Genomic DNA, 21,320 nt, shown 5'->3' on the forward strand with positions numbered 1-21,320 from the left:
AAACCACACTGTATTTCAGAGCATTCTATCCATTTTTAAAGTATATAGTTAATGAAGTACTAGTCAAAGGCCGCAAAAATACTCTACCTGTAAAATATAAAAGACTTAGTTTCTGATTAGTTCACTGCAATTTGAAAACAGCATTTGAAAGCTCTAACCTTTTAGCCTTTTTGCTCCCACAAGAATAGTCACCAGGAGCATTTTAGATGAGATGGTTTGATTTCTGAGGAAAACTGTGGTGTAGTTTCATATCCTTGTTGGGAGAAATCCAAATAAAAGAAAAATATACAAAACTAAATAAAAATGTACAAAAAGTCTGCTTTATAGAGAACAGTAGGAAGCAGAGTCAGAAGAATTTTGGGTATAATTAACCCAGGCTTCTGAAAACCTGGAGTCTAAAAGTAATAAAAATGGATCCTTAAGAAAGGGCACTTAGAACCCCAGTTATAGTGATACTGTGTTGTTGTAGTTGTTTAGTATAAGAAAAACACACGTTCCTACCAAAGCATGTAAAATTAGTGAACACATGTATATGCCGATCTTAATACATACTCTCTTGCATTCTGAACTCATTAAAAAACTATCAATGAATTCATTTAACAAAAATTCAAAGCAACAATGGCTTCAGAGCTAGTAACACTAGAAGCCTGAAATGCAGCAAAGAAATAAAGGATAGCGAGAAAGCATGTGACTTTACCTAAATGTTAGGTTGGTGCAAAAACAATTGCGGTTTAAAATGTTAAAAATTGCAAAAATCGCAATTACTTTTGCACCAGCCTAATATAAACAGTTCCTTTGATACCAGGCAAAGGAATCAGGGAAAAATGGGGTCAATAAGTTGTGGACGGCATGGAAGGTTGTTGGCTTGGCCTTCACTGCAGACCTAAAGGAGCATCTCAGGACCAACAGGAACCATCAAGACAGGCGTGTGTAAAGCTCCCATACCAACAGGTGTGGGGCTGCCTCAAATGACCAGAGTGCAAACCAGGCCTTTTCATTTCTACGGTGGAAAGTAAGTCCATTTGGCCACTAGATGGAGATCAGGTTACTCTGCCAGCGAGAGGGGAAGCAGCTGCAGTCAGCAGGTAAGTATAGTAGGGAGAACCCAGTCTTTCCTCGCTCAGTACTTTGAATCAAGCTCCAAAACCAGGAGCAGACCTGTGTTGAATAAAGTGTCCATAAAGGAGGAACAGCTTGAAGACAAATTTTTGCTTGCTGTTACCATTGCCCCTGGAATAATTCCTATTTCGATTCTGTTGTATAAACTACTCGTACATAACAACATGGACTGTTCTAAGGAAGAGTGACTAATTATGCTGTTTCATTATTTACCAAGCAGTGAGAAGGAAGAAGAGCGATATGACCAAAAATTAAAACAATCGCAGACTATTCAGACAATGAATCCTGTCTATTTACACATAGAGATATGATCATGGTGTGTTTCTCAGTTTGAATCTGTGTTAAGTATACATTTTCAATGTATACTGAAATGGATCAGGGAATAGCAGAGATGCAAGGAGAATGTTAGATAGCTCCTAGTCTAATTTTCCAAATGGAACTATCATTCACTTCTGACTTACATAACTTTATTACTGAATAAGTCTTATTTCTGTTAGAGCTGAACACTGAACTGGAGACATAAAGTTATACATTTTCTGGAAAATGTTTGGGAAAGGATCAGATATTGCCATGCATAATACAGCCAAATATTTTGTTTATTTTTGAGATGCTAGATACTTTCATTCTGTTCATTGTTAACTTAATCATATATATTCATTCAACAAGTACTTATTCAGTGACATGCAAAATGAATCATTTGTGACAGTTTCAAAGCCATGTGCTATAAAATAGCTTTACTGACTCGCGTAATTTAGTGTACATGAATGTGAGCATAAACAAATCTACTAATTGCCTGTTGTGTATCAGTCATTATACGAGGAGCTGGGAACACAAAGATGTACAGCAGAGTCAGAGAAGATACTGGGCAGAGAAAAGCTACATGGCTAAAACACAAATGGGATAATTGGTGCAGCAGTCGAGACCAGTTACCAAAATCATGAGTAAAAATCCTTTTTAAAGTTCTGCTGTAAAAGATAACCTTAATAGGCCACATATCTTGACCATAGGAAAAACATGACCTTTGATATCTGTAACACATGAGAAATGAAAATAAAATAGAAATTAAGTAAAATATAATTGTATTTATAAATACAATAGTATTTACTATCAGGCATCAATCACTATAATGAAAACAGGAGCTTAATTAAAGGGGAGAAGAAAGTAATGTTTAGAATAATAAAAGAAATAGAACCATAGCTAATTAATTTTCTAATTATTGTTATGGATAGTGACCCCCACTTAGTCTGTTGCTGTGATAAACCCACTGCATTTAGTGACATGTTTATTTTAGAGCTGTATATTTGTTTCAGCTTAATTAAATTAACATATTCATATCATTTCAAAAGGATTTCAGGTTGCTTGCCTACATTGGTTTGTGACTTTCAAAATGTTCCTACAAGCTTTTAAGAATCTACGAGAAATATGTATTATTCATTCACAAATACGTATATTTCTCCTTTAAGGAAATCACAAAAACAGCCATATAAAATAGCAATTATTAATTAGGTATTAATGGGATAGTTTGTGGAAACTTCTTATCTGGTTAATTAGCTCTTTGCAGAGCAGCACAGCTGGCAGAAACCTACCTCTCTTTTTGCTGGATAAAAATGAAATGTAAACAAGGAAGGTTTCTTCTAAAGATTAAAATAAATAATTACAAATAAATCCTTTTATGATACCCGTTAGTATTTATGCCTTCCTCACTGTTTACATTAGTTCCAGACAACAGCTAGGTGACTGAGTCATTTCTGGCGTTTTCTCTTTGGTGATCTGTTCCCATATTTCTTTCCAGTGCAGGACTGGCTCTACTTATCGTGACTGCTAAACTAGTATTACCTGGCAATGAGGGAGTTGGTAAAAACATATCTCCAGAGGATGCGTAACTGCGTAACTGCTTGTCTTCTCTAGTCTAAAGGTTTTGGCCTTATAATAATGTGCTGCGTGTTAGATTGTCGGTGTTTCTATTTCCTGGGGAACAGGTAGAGATGCTGACGATGGTAGTAAAAGTGAGGACAGATGCACAGGCGGTGCTGGGAACTGATTAATGCTTGGAAGTTAAAAAGTGAAAGTTGATTGTATTCGAATCTTGTGACTTGAGGAACCTGTGTATTTAAGCACTGACAGGAAAAAAAGGGTACTTTTTTTTTTTTTTAACCTTTTCACTATCTAGATGGATAAGATTTGTCTTTTTCCTGAGACCAAAATTTATTTTAGCCTCTTAAGCAACTGTATTTAGGGGTTGGGCGACAAGTTTTCAGGACGGTGACATTTGGAATGAAATTTATACATGAACGTGCACCCTTTAGAGAGAGATAAGGTCAGTTCAAGTGGTACCTGCATATGTCTGTCGTCTTGTCCAATCATGTTTCTCCATTCTGTGAGTGAGCGCTGCAGATGTTCAAGTCCAGTTTCCCAAAGCCTGACCCGACCTCCCATATCGACAGTGACAACACCTCCTTTGCCCCATTCAGCGAGCAGGGCATCGGTGTCCGAAATAGTGGATATCCACGTGGTATACGGGGAGAGAGACTCTGATCTGAAAAAGAAGTCACAGTGTCCAACCATTTGGCTGTCAGGTAATAAAGCAACTTGAACTTGAACCTGACTCAGGTTCATTACATTTGCCATAAGGAATTCCGATAGCAAGCACATTTAAAGATAAAATGCCAACAGATCCATCTGTAAGGAAAAAAAGGCACATGTATTTATTGGTTTTCTACATTTTCCTGTGTTTTTGGACTCCAGGTGACATTCGTATTCACTGTGGGAAAGACGGAAACTCTATACCTACTCAGACATCACAAATGTGCAGTGCTGGGCTCTCTTTAGGGTCTCAGGTCAGCACTGAAACTGGTGTTTGGTTTATGTATTTCAACTGTGTTTGTGTTTGATAGTTTGCCTCTTCTAACTTAGAAAGTTACACAGATTTATCGTAAGGAACTTACGTATTTCTTGTATTGTATATTTCATCCGTATACATATTTCCTTAATTTTATATTTCTGATACTTCTATAGTCATTTCTAGGAACATAACTTTTGCCTAGAAGAGTCGATTGCATACATATTTGTTTTATCTGAGTATAGCTCTTACGATAGAAAAATCATAGATTAGAAATTGTATGCCTGAAATCTGTGTATAATAACTTTACTAACAATTGTCCCAAACAAAAGTATATAACCCCAATATACTTTTATTAAAAAAAAAAATTCTAACTACCAGTGTCAGCTCTCTGAATACATCTGATAGTTACTATATGAACTAAACAGTTTAAAGGGATGGTCTGATCAGATAATAAAAACATAAACTATCAATGTTGATCTGGTAAAACCACAAAACCACTAAGTATTAGGTAGACTCTTACAACATACTAAAAATAAACCAATACTATTTTGACCTTTTTTTTTTCAGTCTGCCTTAGTAGATATTAAAACACAGTGTAACAAAGCCAGCTACTCTGGAACACAGAAGCCTTAGAAAATGTTTATATGAAGAGGATGACACAGTACGATGGGACCCAGTGTTTCAGGACGAGTTTGCAGTACTAGGAGGACTCAAAGACGGTAACATTTGATATAACACAGGGTTTATCTCACGGTGCTCTGCCGAAAATACTTGCCTTGGGAAAAAAATCAGTAGGTACAGATGGTGAAGTAAAGGGCTACTCAAGAATAATGAAATTATTATATAGTGAAAGTGAAAGTATGATGTTTGAAATTCTTCCAAGAGCACTCAAGATGCATGTGTCCAATGAGTGCCCTATCTACTGGCTGCACATTTAACTTTCCACCTTGAAACTTTAAACGTAAAGGGCAATTTCTTCAACATGTCAAAAAAAATAAAAGTACTGAAGAAATCACAGTTTTACTACAATTTGTACACCAGATCTACAATCTCTTCTCTACTTTAAAAAAAACAACAAAAAACATGTTCCCTTTATACATAATAAGAAGGTCTTTAAGGAACATATAATTATAGTAGAGTGAAACCTGGATTTATATACACCCACATCCAAGAGCTAGGCAGTATCATTTTATAAATGCAAAAAATAAAATAAAAAATTTGAGGGAAAATACTCAAATTTTACTGAGGGCAAACTTGATGTTTTCATTTTGGTCCTGCAGTTACATATAATTTTACTGAATTTTCTATTATTTGAAGTTAGCCATCAAATGGAAAATTCCCGATATCCTGCGCAATGCTAAATTTAAGCACCTAGCAGCAAAACTGAAATCCAGATGGGTTGTTCTCTTGGATTACATATATGCCAAAATATGACAATAGTTAATCTCAAGAGAAACTCAGGACACACTGACAATAAACAGACTCTAATCACATGGTGAGTCCATTTAAAATGTGGCAAGTCCAAATTGAGATGTTCTGTAAGTGTAAAATACACACTAGATTCCAAAGAGTTAGGAGAAAGAAGGAATGTAAATAATCGCATTAAAATTCCTACATTGAATACATGTGGAAATGGTAATATTTGAGATACACTGGATTAAATAAAACATGATTAAAGATAACTTCACTTGTTTCTTTCTACTTTTCTAATGAGCTTACTAAGGAATACAAAGTTACGCATATGGCTCTTACTATATTTCTATTGGATAGCACAACTCTAAATGAATTATGGCGACCAGCTGGCACTGGTTACAGATACAGTTGTTCTTCCAGATGTTCTTCCTACGGCAGGTGTAACACACAGTTCATACAGACAATTAAAAGAGAAAAACACTGATTTCTCCTTTTGTATCTTCAGTGTTCAGTGTGCAGCCTTTGCTTCCACCACTGGGCAATAATAAAAGCAGTGAATGGTTATAAGTTCTGGAATCCTCTGACTACTGTGTGGCCTTCACGACTGTAAATACAGAGTGACACATTTAAAACCAACATTAAACAAATACCATTTAAGTGACCTCGACATTTGGAACACATTTACCTCAGAAGACTACTATATGAAGTTAATAAGTATGAAAATTTCTGCAATATGAAAAATGCTGTCTCAGATCCAGAAAATTTTATCATTAGGACAGAACAACAAAAGAGAAATGAAGACTTGGAGGCTGATAGATTTATATCTATGTAATATTTGAACATTTCTCCAACATGAAAGTAAAAATGGCAGTAAGGCCTGCAGAGAACAGCGAGACATAAACCAACTGTAACTGAAAAAAAAGGGCTTGTTATTTAAGGAAGCAAAATGCACACATTTATTCAGAGTACTTGGTAACAATTCACTCAAGTTTTTTATTTGACATACAAGCTAAGAACAAAGGTAGAAATGGATTACCTGGGAATAGGGATATATCGGAGTTTCTTTGATTGAAGATCAGTGACTTCAATATAACCAGCGGTGTATGGAGGGGTGACATCTGCAAATAAATCATGACATGAGCCAAGTATTAAATTTCTACAGGATACAAGTAGGACCAAAAACAAGCATGAATGCTGCTGAAAGTGGAAGGAAGTTACCAGTAGCCTGTGGCAGGCTCACCTGATGAGGTCCCGAGCCAAGCCCAGGGTACGGCTAGACTCTCATGACTTATGTTTTGGTCAGGGAAATACAAAGCTTGTCAAGTCGATGCGTTATCAGGCCGTGATTCTTTATTGTCAGAAAATACCCTAAGTTCTCTCCATTGTCTTTGAGAGTTTCTCAAGATGGCTCAGTGTTTTAGCACTTTAAATTAAAATGTTCCATCATCTGAATTCTGTTTTCCTTTTTAGGAAGTCACAACAACGGTAGTATAATATGGTGGAATCAGCACCCACTTTGTAATCAGACTGACCTGCTGCGAAATCCTGGCTCTGACATTTCCTAATTGTGTTTTATGTGGGTCAAGTTAGTGATCGCTCTGAGACCTGCTTTTGTCAGTGGCACAGGGGGATAACAGCAGCATCTGGACATCGTAAACATTCTGAGGATTAGATGAATTTAGTCACTACAAAGCGCCTCGTTAGTAGTCGCCCAGCATACAGCAGCAGTTATTATTAGGGCCCTAGAATACAGGAAAAGATGAGGTGACGGTGGGGCTGTGGGGTGAGGACTCTGGGTCACGAAGAATATGAAAAAATGGGGAAGGAGATGGTTCGACAAGAGCCCTGAAGTTGTTTCCCAGCAGATTCCAGGGGTTTCCTGAATTCTTTCCCACCATCACCCGCGTCATCACTAGCTGCTGCCACTGTGTGTCAGTAACTCCGCTTAGTCTTTACAAGCAGTATTTTTAATACTGATAACAGCAAAGCGTTGGATTCCTGGTGGAGAGCTGAGGACGTCGGGGTTTGCAGAAGTCACATAACACGGTGGCTTGTTTGCGGTAACACAGCTCTAGAGTAATGGAGACGGACTTCAAATGCAGGCCTTTCTGGCTCTGAAATCTGTTCTGTCTACCACTCCCCACACCTCCTAGTACTTGTGCTGGCGCTAGGGCAACAATAATTCTTAAAATAGCCCCATTTTTACAAAACCTGAGCCACTGCTGTTTCTTTAAAAACAAACAAACAAACAATACTTCCCCTACACAGAACCCATACTTTCAAAGATTTTTATCTATCTATCTATCTATCTATCTATCTATCTATCTATCTATCTATCTATCTTCTATCTATGCATCCATCCATCTCTTCTTATGATTTAAGATTTGAATGAGACATCCAAAATGTCCACACTGAATTTATCAAATGTAGTTTACAAAGAATAAGAAACTTGGCATTTTTATGTCATGTTTGCAGTTGAAGGTTTTTGAGTAGACCGTCTGAAAAACTGAAATATCTCTTATTTATGCAACAAACATGGTTGAGCTTACTTTGCAACGAAGCACTGGGGACAGAGAGGAAAGAGATGAGGAGCCCGCAGCACAAAGAGGAAAGTTCTTCAAAAACAAAACAAACCATTGTGGGCCCTTGGGGACTTGGAAAGAATTCCAGGGTGGGAGTCCTAGGCCTGCGGCCAGGTGTGAGCTGCAGAGCTGGGCAGGGAGTGGTCTCAGGGGGCACAGGGGGCAGCAGAAGGGAAGGCATTGTGCAGGGACAGCAGAGGTAAGAAGAGAGTTACTATGGTAATCTGACCGCAGAGCAGGGCTGGCTGTCCCCAGATGCCCGTTTGTACAAAACGAACACGCTTCTCCCAAGTCGAGCGCTTGTCTGCATTGCAAATGCTGCCTGGGATATAAGGTCAATCTTGGATAAAGTTTTGCAGCATGTATCATTTTTGACAGCTCCTGCTGCTAAGAGCTAGCTGAAGTCGATTGAATTATTTATAGACCCAGGCTCTTTGCCAAAAATGACCAGTTATTAAAGCAGTTGGGATGGCTCGAGCTGCTTAGCTTTTTGGCTTGCCACTCACAGGCACTTTATCGTAAGCAGCAGTATTAAGTTGAGCTACTGCCATTAGCGCTTTCAGACGACCTGTGAAAGCAAAGGAAGCCAACTTACTTTAAAATATCTTTTTTCTACATTTTCCTTTTCTTTCTCCCTGTGCAAATTAATTCCATGGCATAAAGAGGGTGAGAAAATTCAGTAATGGCTGTTTCTATTTCAAGAAGGAGAAAGCAAGAATTTTACTCCTGGGACTGAAATATATTTTCATGTATCAGAAAAGGCAAAAAACAAACAAACAAACAAACAAAAAACCAAGGGTGGTGGTAGTGGTAAGCACTTGAAAAATAATCAGACTTGAGGTTCACTGATTTGAAAATAAATCAGCTCCGAGTACATGATTGAATTAAGGAAGTGAAACCATGGCCAGATTTCCCTCCAAACTTAGCCAAATCCCTGTCTATCCATTTTAAACATTTCAACACTGTAGAGAGGAGAGAGGCTCAGGAAATTTCCACTACATTTATAGTCCAGGTGGATTTCGAAGATAGGTATAGACGATGTTTTGGGATTAGTTCACTAACGATTAAAGGGAAGTCACTTCTGCAGTGTTTACTGCATAGCTCCCATGACACTGGGGACAGCTTACATGCACAGTGCAAGGTTAGGAGGAGGTATAGAACGGTCAGGAAAAACAACCAAGACCGGAGATGAAATTACATTAAAAAATGCACTCCTTTGAGCAATGTGATGTGCTGTACATCTGTTATCTGCTAGTTGATCCAGTTCAGTGTTGACAGATGACGTGATACGTGCCCTGCAATCACGCTGATACCAAATCTCTGAATTCACTCATAGTTCAAAAAAACAGTGTGCTGCTTTCAATCAAGAGTCATTATTTTGTGTTTAAAGAGCTGAGGCCTGTGACAAAAAAAAAAAAAAGAAAAAGGAAAAGAAAAAAGCTAACATTTAACTAGAAGAAAAACGATTGGAAGAAAGCAGTCCATTTCTCCCCATCTGCAAAAACAAAAATCACACCACTGTTAAGCCACCATGAGAGGGTCTTTAAAGTTTCTGTTGATTTCCTTAGCAAAAGGCTGATACTCATTAGTCCCTGACTAATCAAATGGCTAGATTCCATTTACTTTAAAAAACTGAATTTTCATCAGAGACCTACCCACACATAGATAAAAGCATCACACAGGCTGAAGGAAAAACCAGTCAGCCCCTGCTTTACTCCTCTCAGACCTCTTTCCTGCTCCCACAGACACTTTCAACTTTTTAAGCTATTTCTTTGGTATTTACCTTTATCCTTATGGTGCTGTCTTGATGTTTTAGTTTTAGGCATTATGTGTTGACCTCCCACAGGTAAGATGAGAGAGAGTTTAACTCTTTTCCATACACCCCTCTCCCTGCCTAACAAGTCGTTTTCCCATCCCCAATACATTTCTATGGTGATTTTGGTTAGATTAACATCCAGTGCTTATATTATCATGATTATATAAACGTTATTCACAGCTTTCTTTCCTGTACAGCTTTTTCTTTTCATGGAGTTAATAACTATGTTTTATTATTGGTTAAATTTTTTACATACTTGGCACAAGTTCATCCTCAAAGTGTTCCCTAATTGTCAAAATCTCTACATACGTCCAAATATATCGAATTTATCAATTTCACTTACTTGGAGGCATCTCTCCTGGAATCTACTGATATTTTCTAATCTGAATTGGTTGATTCTCTGGGCCCGTGCACAGCTATCATCCTGGGATCTCCCTTTACCATTTCTCCTAGAGATTTGTTGCTTTTTACAACCCACATTTATGGAATTCTTCCTATGTGCCAGACACGATCCTAAGCACTTTACATACACTTGGAATATTTAAGGAACACTACTTAAACACATTAGGGGAAATAAAACTCCTACCAACCAAGCACAAATTGCAAAAGATATAAACAGGTAATTCCCAGAAAAATAACATATTTATATGTTGTAAATTACAACATATAAAAAGAGGCTCAAACTCACTAGAAATCAGGGAAAGCTAATGTAAAACTACAACCAAAAAACTTCCACAGGAGTGGATGAGAAAAAAGAAGAAAAGAAGAGTGGACGAGGATGCAGAGCAGCAGGACCTCAGTGATGCCGCTGGATCAACAACTTCGGGCCAGTCTGGTAATGTAACTTAGATAATCACCCTACAGACTCTCAACATACACACAAGAAGAAAGGTACAAGAGTATTCATAGCCCACTATTTGTAATAGCAAAAAATTGGAAAGAACCAAAATGTCCACCAATAATGAACAGGTAAATAAAGAGTGGTACTATAGGAGTGAAAATAAGTGAAGTAGAGCTATCAGTAGGGATGACGAAAGAGTCTCTTTTTGACCAAACATTGGTCAGACTCTTCTGAATCCTCTTCCCAACTAGACCCCGACTCTTGGTCTTCCACGTTTATCTCTGCAGTGTCCAATTTTAGCAAGAATAAAGCTAACTCAGCTTAACCCAAATCTCCTACCCTCACTGTCTGACTGGGTTCCTGACTCTCCACCCCCACCCCCCACCCCAGGTGATACCTGATCACCCAGCTTGCCTTCGGCAAGAATCCTGTTAGGTTGATTCAGTCAGAATTTTCCCTTACTCCTGATGTCCTCTTAGTAATTTTCTATCCGCTGATCTCCACCAACAAAGCTGAAGGATCTATACTACCTGATTTTAAGACTTAACCATAAGGTATAAATCTAGAGAGTAATTAAGACAGGGTGGTATTAGTGAAGGGATAGACATATATAACAGAATGGCAAATCCCAAAACAGACACACATATAGGCAGTCAGTTGGTTTTCAGCAGAGATCCAAATAATTCAAAGGAGAAAGGATAGTCTTTTAACAAATGGCACTGGAACAATTGAATATCCTCCTGTAAAACAATGAGCCTCACCCCGTACCTTGCACCACATAAAAATTAACTTAATACGGAGCATAAATCTAAATGTAAAATCTAGAAATATAAAATTCTTAAAACAAAATAGATTTGCCCTTTGTCAAAATGGGAGGAAATATTTGGAAAGCATATATCTGGTACTGGACTTGTGTATCTAGAATATATAACAAACACTCAAAACTCATTAAAAAGAAAGCAAATAACTCAATTCAAAAAATGGGCAAAAGATCTGAAGACATTTCCCGAAAGAAGATACATGAAAAGATGTTCACATCATTAGGAGCTAGGGAAAATGCCAATGAAAGTCATAACGAGATGTCCCTGCATACTTGTTGGCAAAACCTGACAATGCCAAGTACTGGAAAGCAGTGGAATAACTGGGATTCTCATTCATTGCTGACAGGTATGCAAAATGGTATTGCCCTTTGGAAAACACTTTCACAGTTTTATTGCATGACATAAATATGCCGTTCTTAAATAGTATTTACCAAGTGAAGCAAATACTTACATTCATTTGAAAATCTGTGCACAAGTGTTCATAGCAGTGTCATTCATTATTGCCCCAAATTGGAAACGACCCAAATATCTATCAATATGTAAATAAACATACTGCAGTACAGTCACACAATAGACTACTACTTGACAATAAAAACACACACAATCTACTGGTATATACAACATAAATGACTCTCAGATATGATCTATTAAGTGAAAGAAACCAGATTCAAAGACCATACACTGTGTGATTCCATTTATATGGCATTCTGGAAAAGGCAAATCAATAAGGACAGAAATCAGGTCAGTGGGGGTGGAGGGGTGGGTGGGGGGCTTGATGGCCAAGTGTCATGCGGGGGGGTTTGGGGGAGATGGGACTATTCTGTATCGGTTGTGGTGACAGTTACGCAACTGTATGTATTTGTCAAACTCACAGCACTGCAACACTAAAACGGGTGCATTTTACTGTATGTAAACTGGACCTTGGTAAGAACAAACGTGTACTTTAAAATAGCACTCTGTCTGACGTGTGGAGAACGGGGGGAGGGGGAAAGAGTGGAAGAGGAAACATGTCAGGAGGCTATTGCAATATTCCAGTGCAAGATGACTGGGATGGTTGGCACTAGAACCGCGGAAGAGTGGCTGGATACCAGATATCCTTGTAAGACTGTATCAATAGGACATGTGACTGATGATAGATTAGGTGTGCAGGATGAGGGAGGAGTTTCAGGGCTGACCCCCAGGCGTCTGGGAGGATGAAGGTGCACTAAATTCTGGTACAGAATTTCTTGTAATTTCTGGAATGCTCTGTCATGCCCCTGTACCTTTTACGTGGGGTTCCCTCTTCCTGGAACAATTCCTTCACTTGATGCACTGCCACTCAGCCTTCAAGAGTCAGCTCATAATCAGCAGTCTGGTTTGTAAGCTCCCCTTCTGCATTTATGTATCACCTTGTGACTATTCCTATCACAGCAGTGTACTGCGATCGTCACTTCATTTACCTGCCTCTTCCACCATAAAAAACATTTTAAGGTGATTTATGTGAAAGGAACTAATTCTAAATATTATCATGTAACTGGGACTTTTCAAACCTAGTAATAGATTGCTACTATACCGTTTGCATTATATTTCCGAAGTCCATGCTAATACAGTGAATGTAAACACAGGACGACATATTACTACCATTACGATGCAAATAATAATCAGTGGCTCAATGATCAAATTCTTTCATAACGACCCGCATAATGAAAGCCAGTGTGCTTCAGTAAGAACAGCTCTGGACGAGGGCTTGGAAGACCGTGCACACCTGGGCCCTGCTGGCCACCGGTGGGGGGGCCCCCAGCAAGCTACCTTATTTCTCTGTGTCAGTTAGAGGACATGTAAGTTAGAGGACAGTAACCATAAAACTGGGATTTGAAGGGTCAATGAACTTGTACAAGGAGAAATGGTCAGCACAGGACCTGGCGTGTATTATGCAGGGTTGTGTCTTGGTTGATACTATTGCAAATCTACTTGGTTATGACTTTAGCGAAGTTGTTTTCATCCACGCGCTTATGGTAAAGGCAAAAAAAAAAGTTGATGTTAAAATAAAGTTGTTTTGATATCCGAACGAAGGAAGTTGTGTCAGGATGTTGTTGTCAGCACTCAGATGCTGAGGGGCCCTGCTGGGGGCTTATCAAATAAAACACGGGGAGAAGCAATGATGAGAAAGGGACATTTAGACTATAAATACCCAGAATTTGTGAGGACCTATTCAAGAGTGTTTGGTATTGGCGAGGCGACCATTTGCTGATCTAAAGGGATCTCTGAAGGCCTCTGTGGCATCAGCTCCACCCTGATAAAGGCGAATCTTTTACCAGCAGCTGCCCAAGGAGAATGAACATCTGCCAACACCAGTGCCTCTGTTCCCTAGCAACGTGCTCTAGCAACAAGGGACTTTTGTGTTTGTGCTGGTGGCTGGAAGTCGGCTTGGTTAAAGCAGTCTCTTGCAGAAAAGGTACACATCAACTAAATTTGGACTTTCTTTCTTTCATCTCCCCTTGCCTGAAACAACAAGTGTGACTAACCTATCATTGGTTTGGAGTACGATATTTCTTTATTACCTTATTAAGAGACATTATTCTATATACTACTGGCTTGTGAAATTCCTGCAGTGAACCTGTGTTAAATGAACTGTCGGCAGAAACAAACTCAGTCGCCCAGCATGATTTGCAGCCCTAAACAAAACACATGGTAATAAATAGAAGTTGATATTGGGAGCACTAATAAGTGAATTAGTCTGCATAAGTTTCTTGCCTTGCATCACAGGAATTTGATGAGGCAGAAAAAGAGTTAATAAAAGTGAGCCCATGTGGCACTGCCCAGGCCGATATCCTCCTCCCCAGGGGCCACGCAAACTCCGCCCCTAGAGATACATCTTTCTGTGAAAGATCCTTAGAAAAAGGAGATAAGCCATCTTTAGGCCGGGAGCAGAAACCTTATCTTAAAAGCCATCTTGTCTTGCTCCTGTCTTGCTTTATCTCCTAGGGGCCTGTGATGGGCAGGCCTGGGCAGTCCAGACAGTGACCTGGGGCCAGAGTGTGGAGCTGGAGGGCTTAGCCGGTCAGGCCCCGAAACCCTTTGTCAACGAAAACCCCCTGAAGCACTGAAGGGGGAACAGCCTCGTTTACCCCCTCCTACAAAACTCCATACCCCTCTTTGCTCGGAGAGGTGATGGTCTTTTCTAGCCTGACCTCCTGTAGCTCAAACATGCCAAATAAATTCTAATCGACCAATTTTGGTCTCCAGCGACTCATTCCTCCGGCCGTGCCTAACAAGGTCCAACCAGAAAAATCAAGTTTTTGACACCTGCGCAGATCACGGAAGCCTGCCCTCAGCTTGAACTACAGCTTCATTATAATATAATTCGAATAAAAATGACATTAAGGCTTGGCCCCCTGTGGGTTTTTCTGTATGCATTATGGGTAAGAGCATGTGCCGAAAGAAACTGGTTGTATAACCTGCACATGTCAATCAAATGACCTCAGTCTATACGTCACATTTCCTACTGTAAGAAAGTGTACCTACCCTTTCCTATACAAGAAAAAGCTAACCTAAAGTTAGGTGCAGTTGTCCACTTGAGACTCTGCCCCTGGCAGCCTCTCTGCCGGCACCTTTCTTCTTAAATAAACTTTCTAACTCCTATGCCTCTTGAGTCTGTGAATTCTTTCACATTCTGCGAAGGACCACAGGTTCCTTCCACACCAGTACAGAATTTAAGACAAAAGTCAGGCTCCGTTTTCTGTGCCTAATATTCTAGTGAGTTTTAAAAGTCTCCTTGAGAAACTGTCCTAAGCAGCGTTATGGCATAGACTGTAACGCAAATGAAGATGAGTTCTGACAGCAACGGCTACAGCCCCACAACGGGAAAAGTTGAGTGAAAACTTTCTGAGCACATACGAATCTAGGTCTTTATAGTTACCAGACTCTGTTAGAACTATTTAGGTTTATACATATACAATGATAATGATGAATTAAATACCCACACCAAAAGTAAACTGCCTTCAACACCTCGGTAAGTTAGGAATTGGTAAGTTGCTCACCTTTCGGGAAGATGTCTTTTAGAGGGACTTCTCCTGGGGGCAAGATCCTGACAATCTGATTCGTATCTACAAGGGTCACACAGTTGCTCTGCTTTGGAGTTCCACTTCTCTTCTTTCTTCCATAGAATGCTGTATCAGTGACACTTAATTTATGCAGAGACGATGGCCTTTTCCAAGAATAAACTTCACTTGGTGACTGAAAATAAGAAGAGAGATTAAAGCACTGAAGTGCTATGAGCTACGTTCAGCATCACTGGTATAATGCAGCCCTTTAAGCAGATACCAGGGTAAGTTTATATTTCACAAGTATAAGAAAGTAAATGTTTCCTTAACCATTTTGAACTTGTACAGGAGATAGCTGCTTCACAATAATCATAATTTTCAGAAATTGGGAAGATGCAACATATATTTAATCTTGAAATGAATTATAACGAAGAGGAGGAAACATAACAACATAGTTTAAAAATAAAACAAACACCGATTTCATCTCCTATCTGGCATAAGACATAGAACATTACTAGCACCTTTTAATTAAAGTATAGTTGACGTACAACATCACATTAGTTTCAAGTATACCACACAGTGACTCGACACCTATATACCTTATTGAAGGGATCACCATAAGTCTACTTACGATAAGGTCCACAATGGGCTCTGCTGACGCACGGACGCTCCCCTCACCTTACTTGGGCTCCCACATTGCACATCAGCTGCCCCTTCACGGGGACACCATGTGCAGCCTGCCTGGACTTGATTCTCATCACCAGGGGTCACTCCCTCCCCCATCACAGATGTTCTTTTCACCTGCTCACCTCTGACCTCTGACACCTCACACTGGGCTACTGTTTGCCCATTTTTAAAAAAATTTTTTTATTGAATTATTGGTTTTCTTATTCTTGAGTTTTAAGAAATCTTTATATATTCCTGATACAAGTCCTTTGTTGGAAATGTGATTTGGCAATATTTTCTCCCAGCCTGTACATTGTCTTTTCATTCTCTTAACAGTGCCTTTTACAGAACTTAAATTTCTGGTTTCATAAAATTCAATTCATCATTTTTTTTTAATGGATCACATCTGAGGCGCTCAATACAATGTTTAATGGAAGTGTTGATAGTGGGTACCCTTGTCTTATTCTTGATATTAAGGTTGATTTTAAGGTTTCATTATTGAGGATGATAATTGCTGTAGGTTTTTGTAGGTATTTGATATTAGGGTAAGAAAGTTTTAATAAGTTCATAATATTTAGGTGCCTCTGATAATGCTATAGAAAGTTAAGAGGTGACATACCCTTTGTTGATAGTTTCATGAAGAATCAAAATAAATTCACATAAAAGCAGAAAGGATATGGTCTGAGGGTCAGTCACACTTGAGTCCAAACCAAGCTCTCTTACTCATAACCTTCGTGGCCTAGGGGACACATCCTCTCTGTTTCTGTTTCTCCATCTATAAAACCTTGTAGAATTGTTGTGAAAATTATCATGTATGAAAGAGTTTAGAATAATGCAGTGCCTAACTATTGTGTTGGGACCTAAAAATAGGATTGCTATCATAAAATGCTGAAAGGCTGCCAAACTGACTAATCCTTAATTATACAAAAATTCATTGAACATCTCACATGTGGTGAGTACCATACTAAATACAGAGGATAGAGCTTTTAATTTAACACGGTCACAAGCTATGAAGGGTTTCTCTAGAGCTAATATACACACTGCCGTATATTCAGCCTTTACTTTCTAACCTTTTATAGTAACATTATATTTCTATACTAATCTCTTCAATCAGAGGATCAATTTTTTAAATAGTTCTACCTTCAGAAAAATAGCTCCAGTGCTTTCTCTGCTGACAGCAGCAAGCATTGTAGAAAGCATATAAATATCTCTTTCATTTAGCCAAGCTTGCTGTAGATACTGTATTCCAACAACATGCTTCATTTTCAGTTATATAATACCACAGAAAATGATTGTCACTTGATAATTAGGAAGACATACGGCAAAGTCCTATGGCACATATTATCCACTGGGTTTTGGATTTCAAAAGTCTCGTACCCTCAAGTACTCATCATTTATTAAATACATTAAAATTTTGAGGTATGTGAGACTGGTGTACTACCAAGGAGCACCAATACTTTTTTATCTTGAAATGATTCTATCATCCCATCTAAAAGGTACAAAGGAAATTATGAAAATTATATGTGTACTCAAAACACACAGAGCTACATTTAAGGTTATCAGATGGCAACTTGGACTGAAATAACCTTTATGTTTCATTCTCCTACATTTCCATCAGGGGAAGATGGTCCTAGCTTCACCTGAAGTCAATTACAAACAGCCTCTTTACAGATAATAATAGTAAATAACAGCAGAAAGGTCCATGTAAAAGCAAACTAAGTTGAGGCCATCAGCATTTATAGTATAATCTGGATACTGCAAAGATACGATAAATCAGAGCAAAACTCAATGGAAAGTGAATTGATGTTCATAAGTGTTGAAAATTTTAATTTACAGTAATGAGACCCTGACATATTTTATTTTAAAAAATTCTAGATGACGTTATTTTATTAATCTCAAATTGTTCTTCTTGATAGACTGTGTGAGTACACATTGAGACAACATGATATAAAATCACTGTCATCAGTCGGTTAAGCGTCTAACTGTGTCACATGAACTCCCACGTATGGAGAATAATGGTTTTCTCTTACTAAAATATATAACTGTATATACTTTAAGTGGTAATTAAAAAAAAAAAAGCAATGAGACCATATAGATAATACACATTGATTGATTTGGAAAGCAGAATGTTGATCTGAAATGTTTATGAGAAAATCATTACATTTTTAATTACCCCCTCAATCAATAGGCTTCTTGATTATAGGCCAAACTGAGGAGAAGAAATATTTAATCAATAATTTAAAAAACTGATGCTTACCATGAGATCTGGGAAACCAACGACAACTGTAGCGTAACTGTTCTCATCTGACAGAATTCGGTTCGGAGAGACAATCTTTTGTCCCACAGCTGAACTTAGATTTTCAGATGACAGTTGATCACTTGAAATTTTATGAGGAATGCTGAAATCTGTTTCTGAATAGTGTCAGAAAAACATTAGCTACCATATGCCCCTAAAATGCTCCAGGAATTAATTTTTACAAGATTTCATTCTCACCAACTCAAACAGCAAAGCACTTTAAATTACATTCATGGCCTTCTGTCTGAGAAAACTCAGGTTTTTTTGGTTTTGTTTTGCTTTTTTTTTATGATCAACTCATCATCTCAAAGTGATTTCGAGTATTTACGGAATTCAAAATTTTATTAGCAATAAATATTATCATTGATCGCACCCTGCAGAAAAGACATGAAATTGACCTATTCCAGTGTTGGCAATGGTATGTTTTAGATTTTGAAATAAGTACTATTCACTTCTCCAAAACTGTGATGAATTAAGTACAAAACCTGATGGTCTGTGTAAAAAAAAGAAAAGATGCTATCCTAAAATAGACTTGGAACCTACATGTATACAAAAATTCTGATTTGTCAGTTAAAAAAGTTTTAAAGACAGAACTTAATAGATGGTAGATTCTTATTTACTATTTCTAGTGTAGTGACTACATTTTCTTTTGGTATAAATTTAACATCTTTTGACATTATTGCTGTTAAATGACTCTAGAGGACAGTGTGTATATAAGCACGCTCCCATCCGGCCATAAACACAAAGAACACAGTATTTACCTGGTATAATTCCAAACCCCGCGCTAGGAGGTTCCTCTTTCAACACATACAACTGGCAAGCACCACTCTCCTCAGATTCGATGTGTGCAGGCTTACTTAAAAGGTATTTTCTGTAAACAAATAAAACATCTCTGTGAAAAGATTTTCTTTTTCTAATAATCATGAAAATGATCATTAGAATGTAAAAATCAGAGTCCCCCTAAAAAAACCTCTTTTTTATATTCTGAGTATAATTTGTAGTTCATCATGAATTACCAACTAACTTCTCGACACTGTGTCTAAAGAGCAGTGCATAATAACAATGCAGCAATACATGTGAATTAAAAATCCAACCCTTCATATAAAAGAAAAACCAACTCTCGTGAGACACACCTTATTATCATGGCTGCTTGATAAGTCAGTAAGTGGGAGTCTGACGTCTGATTTGTGACCAGCTAAGTGACAGAGGCCCTCACCACTGTAATCCCCTTGATGTACTTATTTTTAAGATTTCTGTAAAGGGGATGTATTAATAACCAGAAACCTTTTTGCAGCAGGCTACCTCTGCTTGTCAGCAGAGTTGCAGAGAAAGTCTGCATTTAGCTAGTGGATGAAATGCATGAAGGAGGGGGAACTCAAATTTACTCTGCACCCTATTTCTGCCAAGAGCACATAATGTCCCTTTCATTAAGAAGTGTACAGTCCATTGGGGGACCCAACACAAGCATAAACATAACCAAGGAAGAGCATGCAAGACAAAATGAAGAAGAAATTTCTACGAGATGGAGTCTGTGAGGTCACAAAAAAGCAACAGCTCTATGATGGAGACTGTGGCCCTTTGACGAGAGGATAAACTGAAAATCTGTTGTGAAGCATCTCTAGTTTGGCAAGAAAACAGTTGAGTTCTCAATGGGCTGATAGGAAAAAGCCCAAAGAAATATGGATCATACATGAAAGTCATTATGTTTTTACTGCTAATTTCGACGTTATCCTCTGCAACACTTTTATAAATACTGTGTGATGTGACATGTAATTTATTGTCATTTTCTACCCCTAACTTGTTTTAACTTTCATCTATGGAGATGCTGCCAAATTCAGAAGTTGTTAAAAGACAGACACAGAAAGACAGAACAGTCAGGATGTTGGAAATTGATACCGTGTTTCCCCGAAAATAAGACCTAACCGGAAAATAAGCCCTAGCATGATTTTTCAGGATGACATCCCCTGACCATAAGCCCTAATGCGTCTTTCAGAGCAAAAATTAATATAAGACCCGGTCTTATTTTCAGGGAAACATGGTAAGTAAGGTCAAGCCACAGCGCACTCCTCGAGACGCGAGGCACATCCATCCACTCACTGATTGGTTCCGCTCTCCACCAGAAGCCATTTGTCCTCCGCTACAAGAAAAACTGTCTTGAGGTCGATGGGAAGCGAGATGGTATGAGTTTGCCCTTCTAGAACATCCAGCACAGTCAGGCTGTTCCTGCAAAAGGAGAAGAGAACTATCTGAAAGGAAATGGTGAGGGTATGGTTGACTAACAGTCATTTCAGGATATAGGAGTCAACCCTACAAAGAATGGTTTGAAGACTAAATGTAACTTAGAAACATGTTAATTGAGAAAATGAATATGCAAAATTGTGAACTATGTAAGGGTGTGCACGAAAAGAAATAGTGGAAAGTGGTTGCTGCCATGCGAGTTGCGGCCGATTATGTGACTGTGAGCAGTGTGATTTCTGATGTCTATGTTTCAATGTTCTACAACGTGGGATGAGTTCGTTTTATAATAAAACATTTATGATTAGGTTATGCTAGTTTTACAATAAACAAGGACAATGAAAAGAGCAAAATAAGGAGTCCAGTTTAATTCTTCTACAACCAAGAGCTCACCCTTTTTCTTTGTAGAATACCAGCCAGTTTTGGTGCGAAAATTCTCTGCACATTTTATACGTTTCCTAAAGATGAAACAAAACAAAACAGTCACATTAAATGTGTCAGATACAGTCATGTCTCCTCAGCTGATCTGCCTTAAAAAAACGTTTTTCGATAGGTAAAATGTAATTCTCAGAGAAGCTACCTCTTTATCTGCTCCAAGACTCTTATGGTAACATGGGCTAAAACCTATTTCAAAATTTACTGTAAACTACCTACTGAAACATCTTTA

General features: G+C 38.3%; 1 protein-coding gene across 1 annotated transcript in view; it reads right to left on the minus strand.

Moving 5' to 3' along the window:
* VWA8 (von Willebrand factor A domain containing 8) overlaps positions 1-21,320 on the minus strand; it is a 305,649-nt gene that overhangs the window by 85,498 nt on the left and 198,831 nt on the right. The window contains exons 31-37 of the mRNA XM_074329337.2: positions 21,047-21,111; positions 20,516-20,641; positions 19,180-19,289; positions 18,380-18,534; positions 15,454-15,649; positions 6,411-6,492; positions 3,454-3,655 (exon numbers count right to left, since the gene is read on the minus strand). Of these exons, the coding sequence (XP_074185438.2) occupies positions 3,454-3,655; positions 6,411-6,492; positions 15,454-15,649; positions 18,380-18,534; positions 19,180-19,289; positions 20,516-20,641; positions 21,047-21,111 (936 nt within the window). The remainder of the gene's footprint in view (positions 1-3,453; positions 3,656-6,410; positions 6,493-15,453; positions 15,650-18,379; positions 18,535-19,179; positions 19,290-20,515; positions 20,642-21,046; positions 21,112-21,320) is intronic.

Source organism: Rhinolophus sinicus, chromosome 16, assembly GCF_057876585.1.
Source record: "Rhinolophus sinicus isolate RSI-liver-muscle chromosome 16, RSI-T2T, whole genome shotgun sequence".
Taxonomy (NCBI): domain Eukaryota; kingdom Metazoa; phylum Chordata; class Mammalia; order Chiroptera; family Rhinolophidae; genus Rhinolophus; species Rhinolophus sinicus.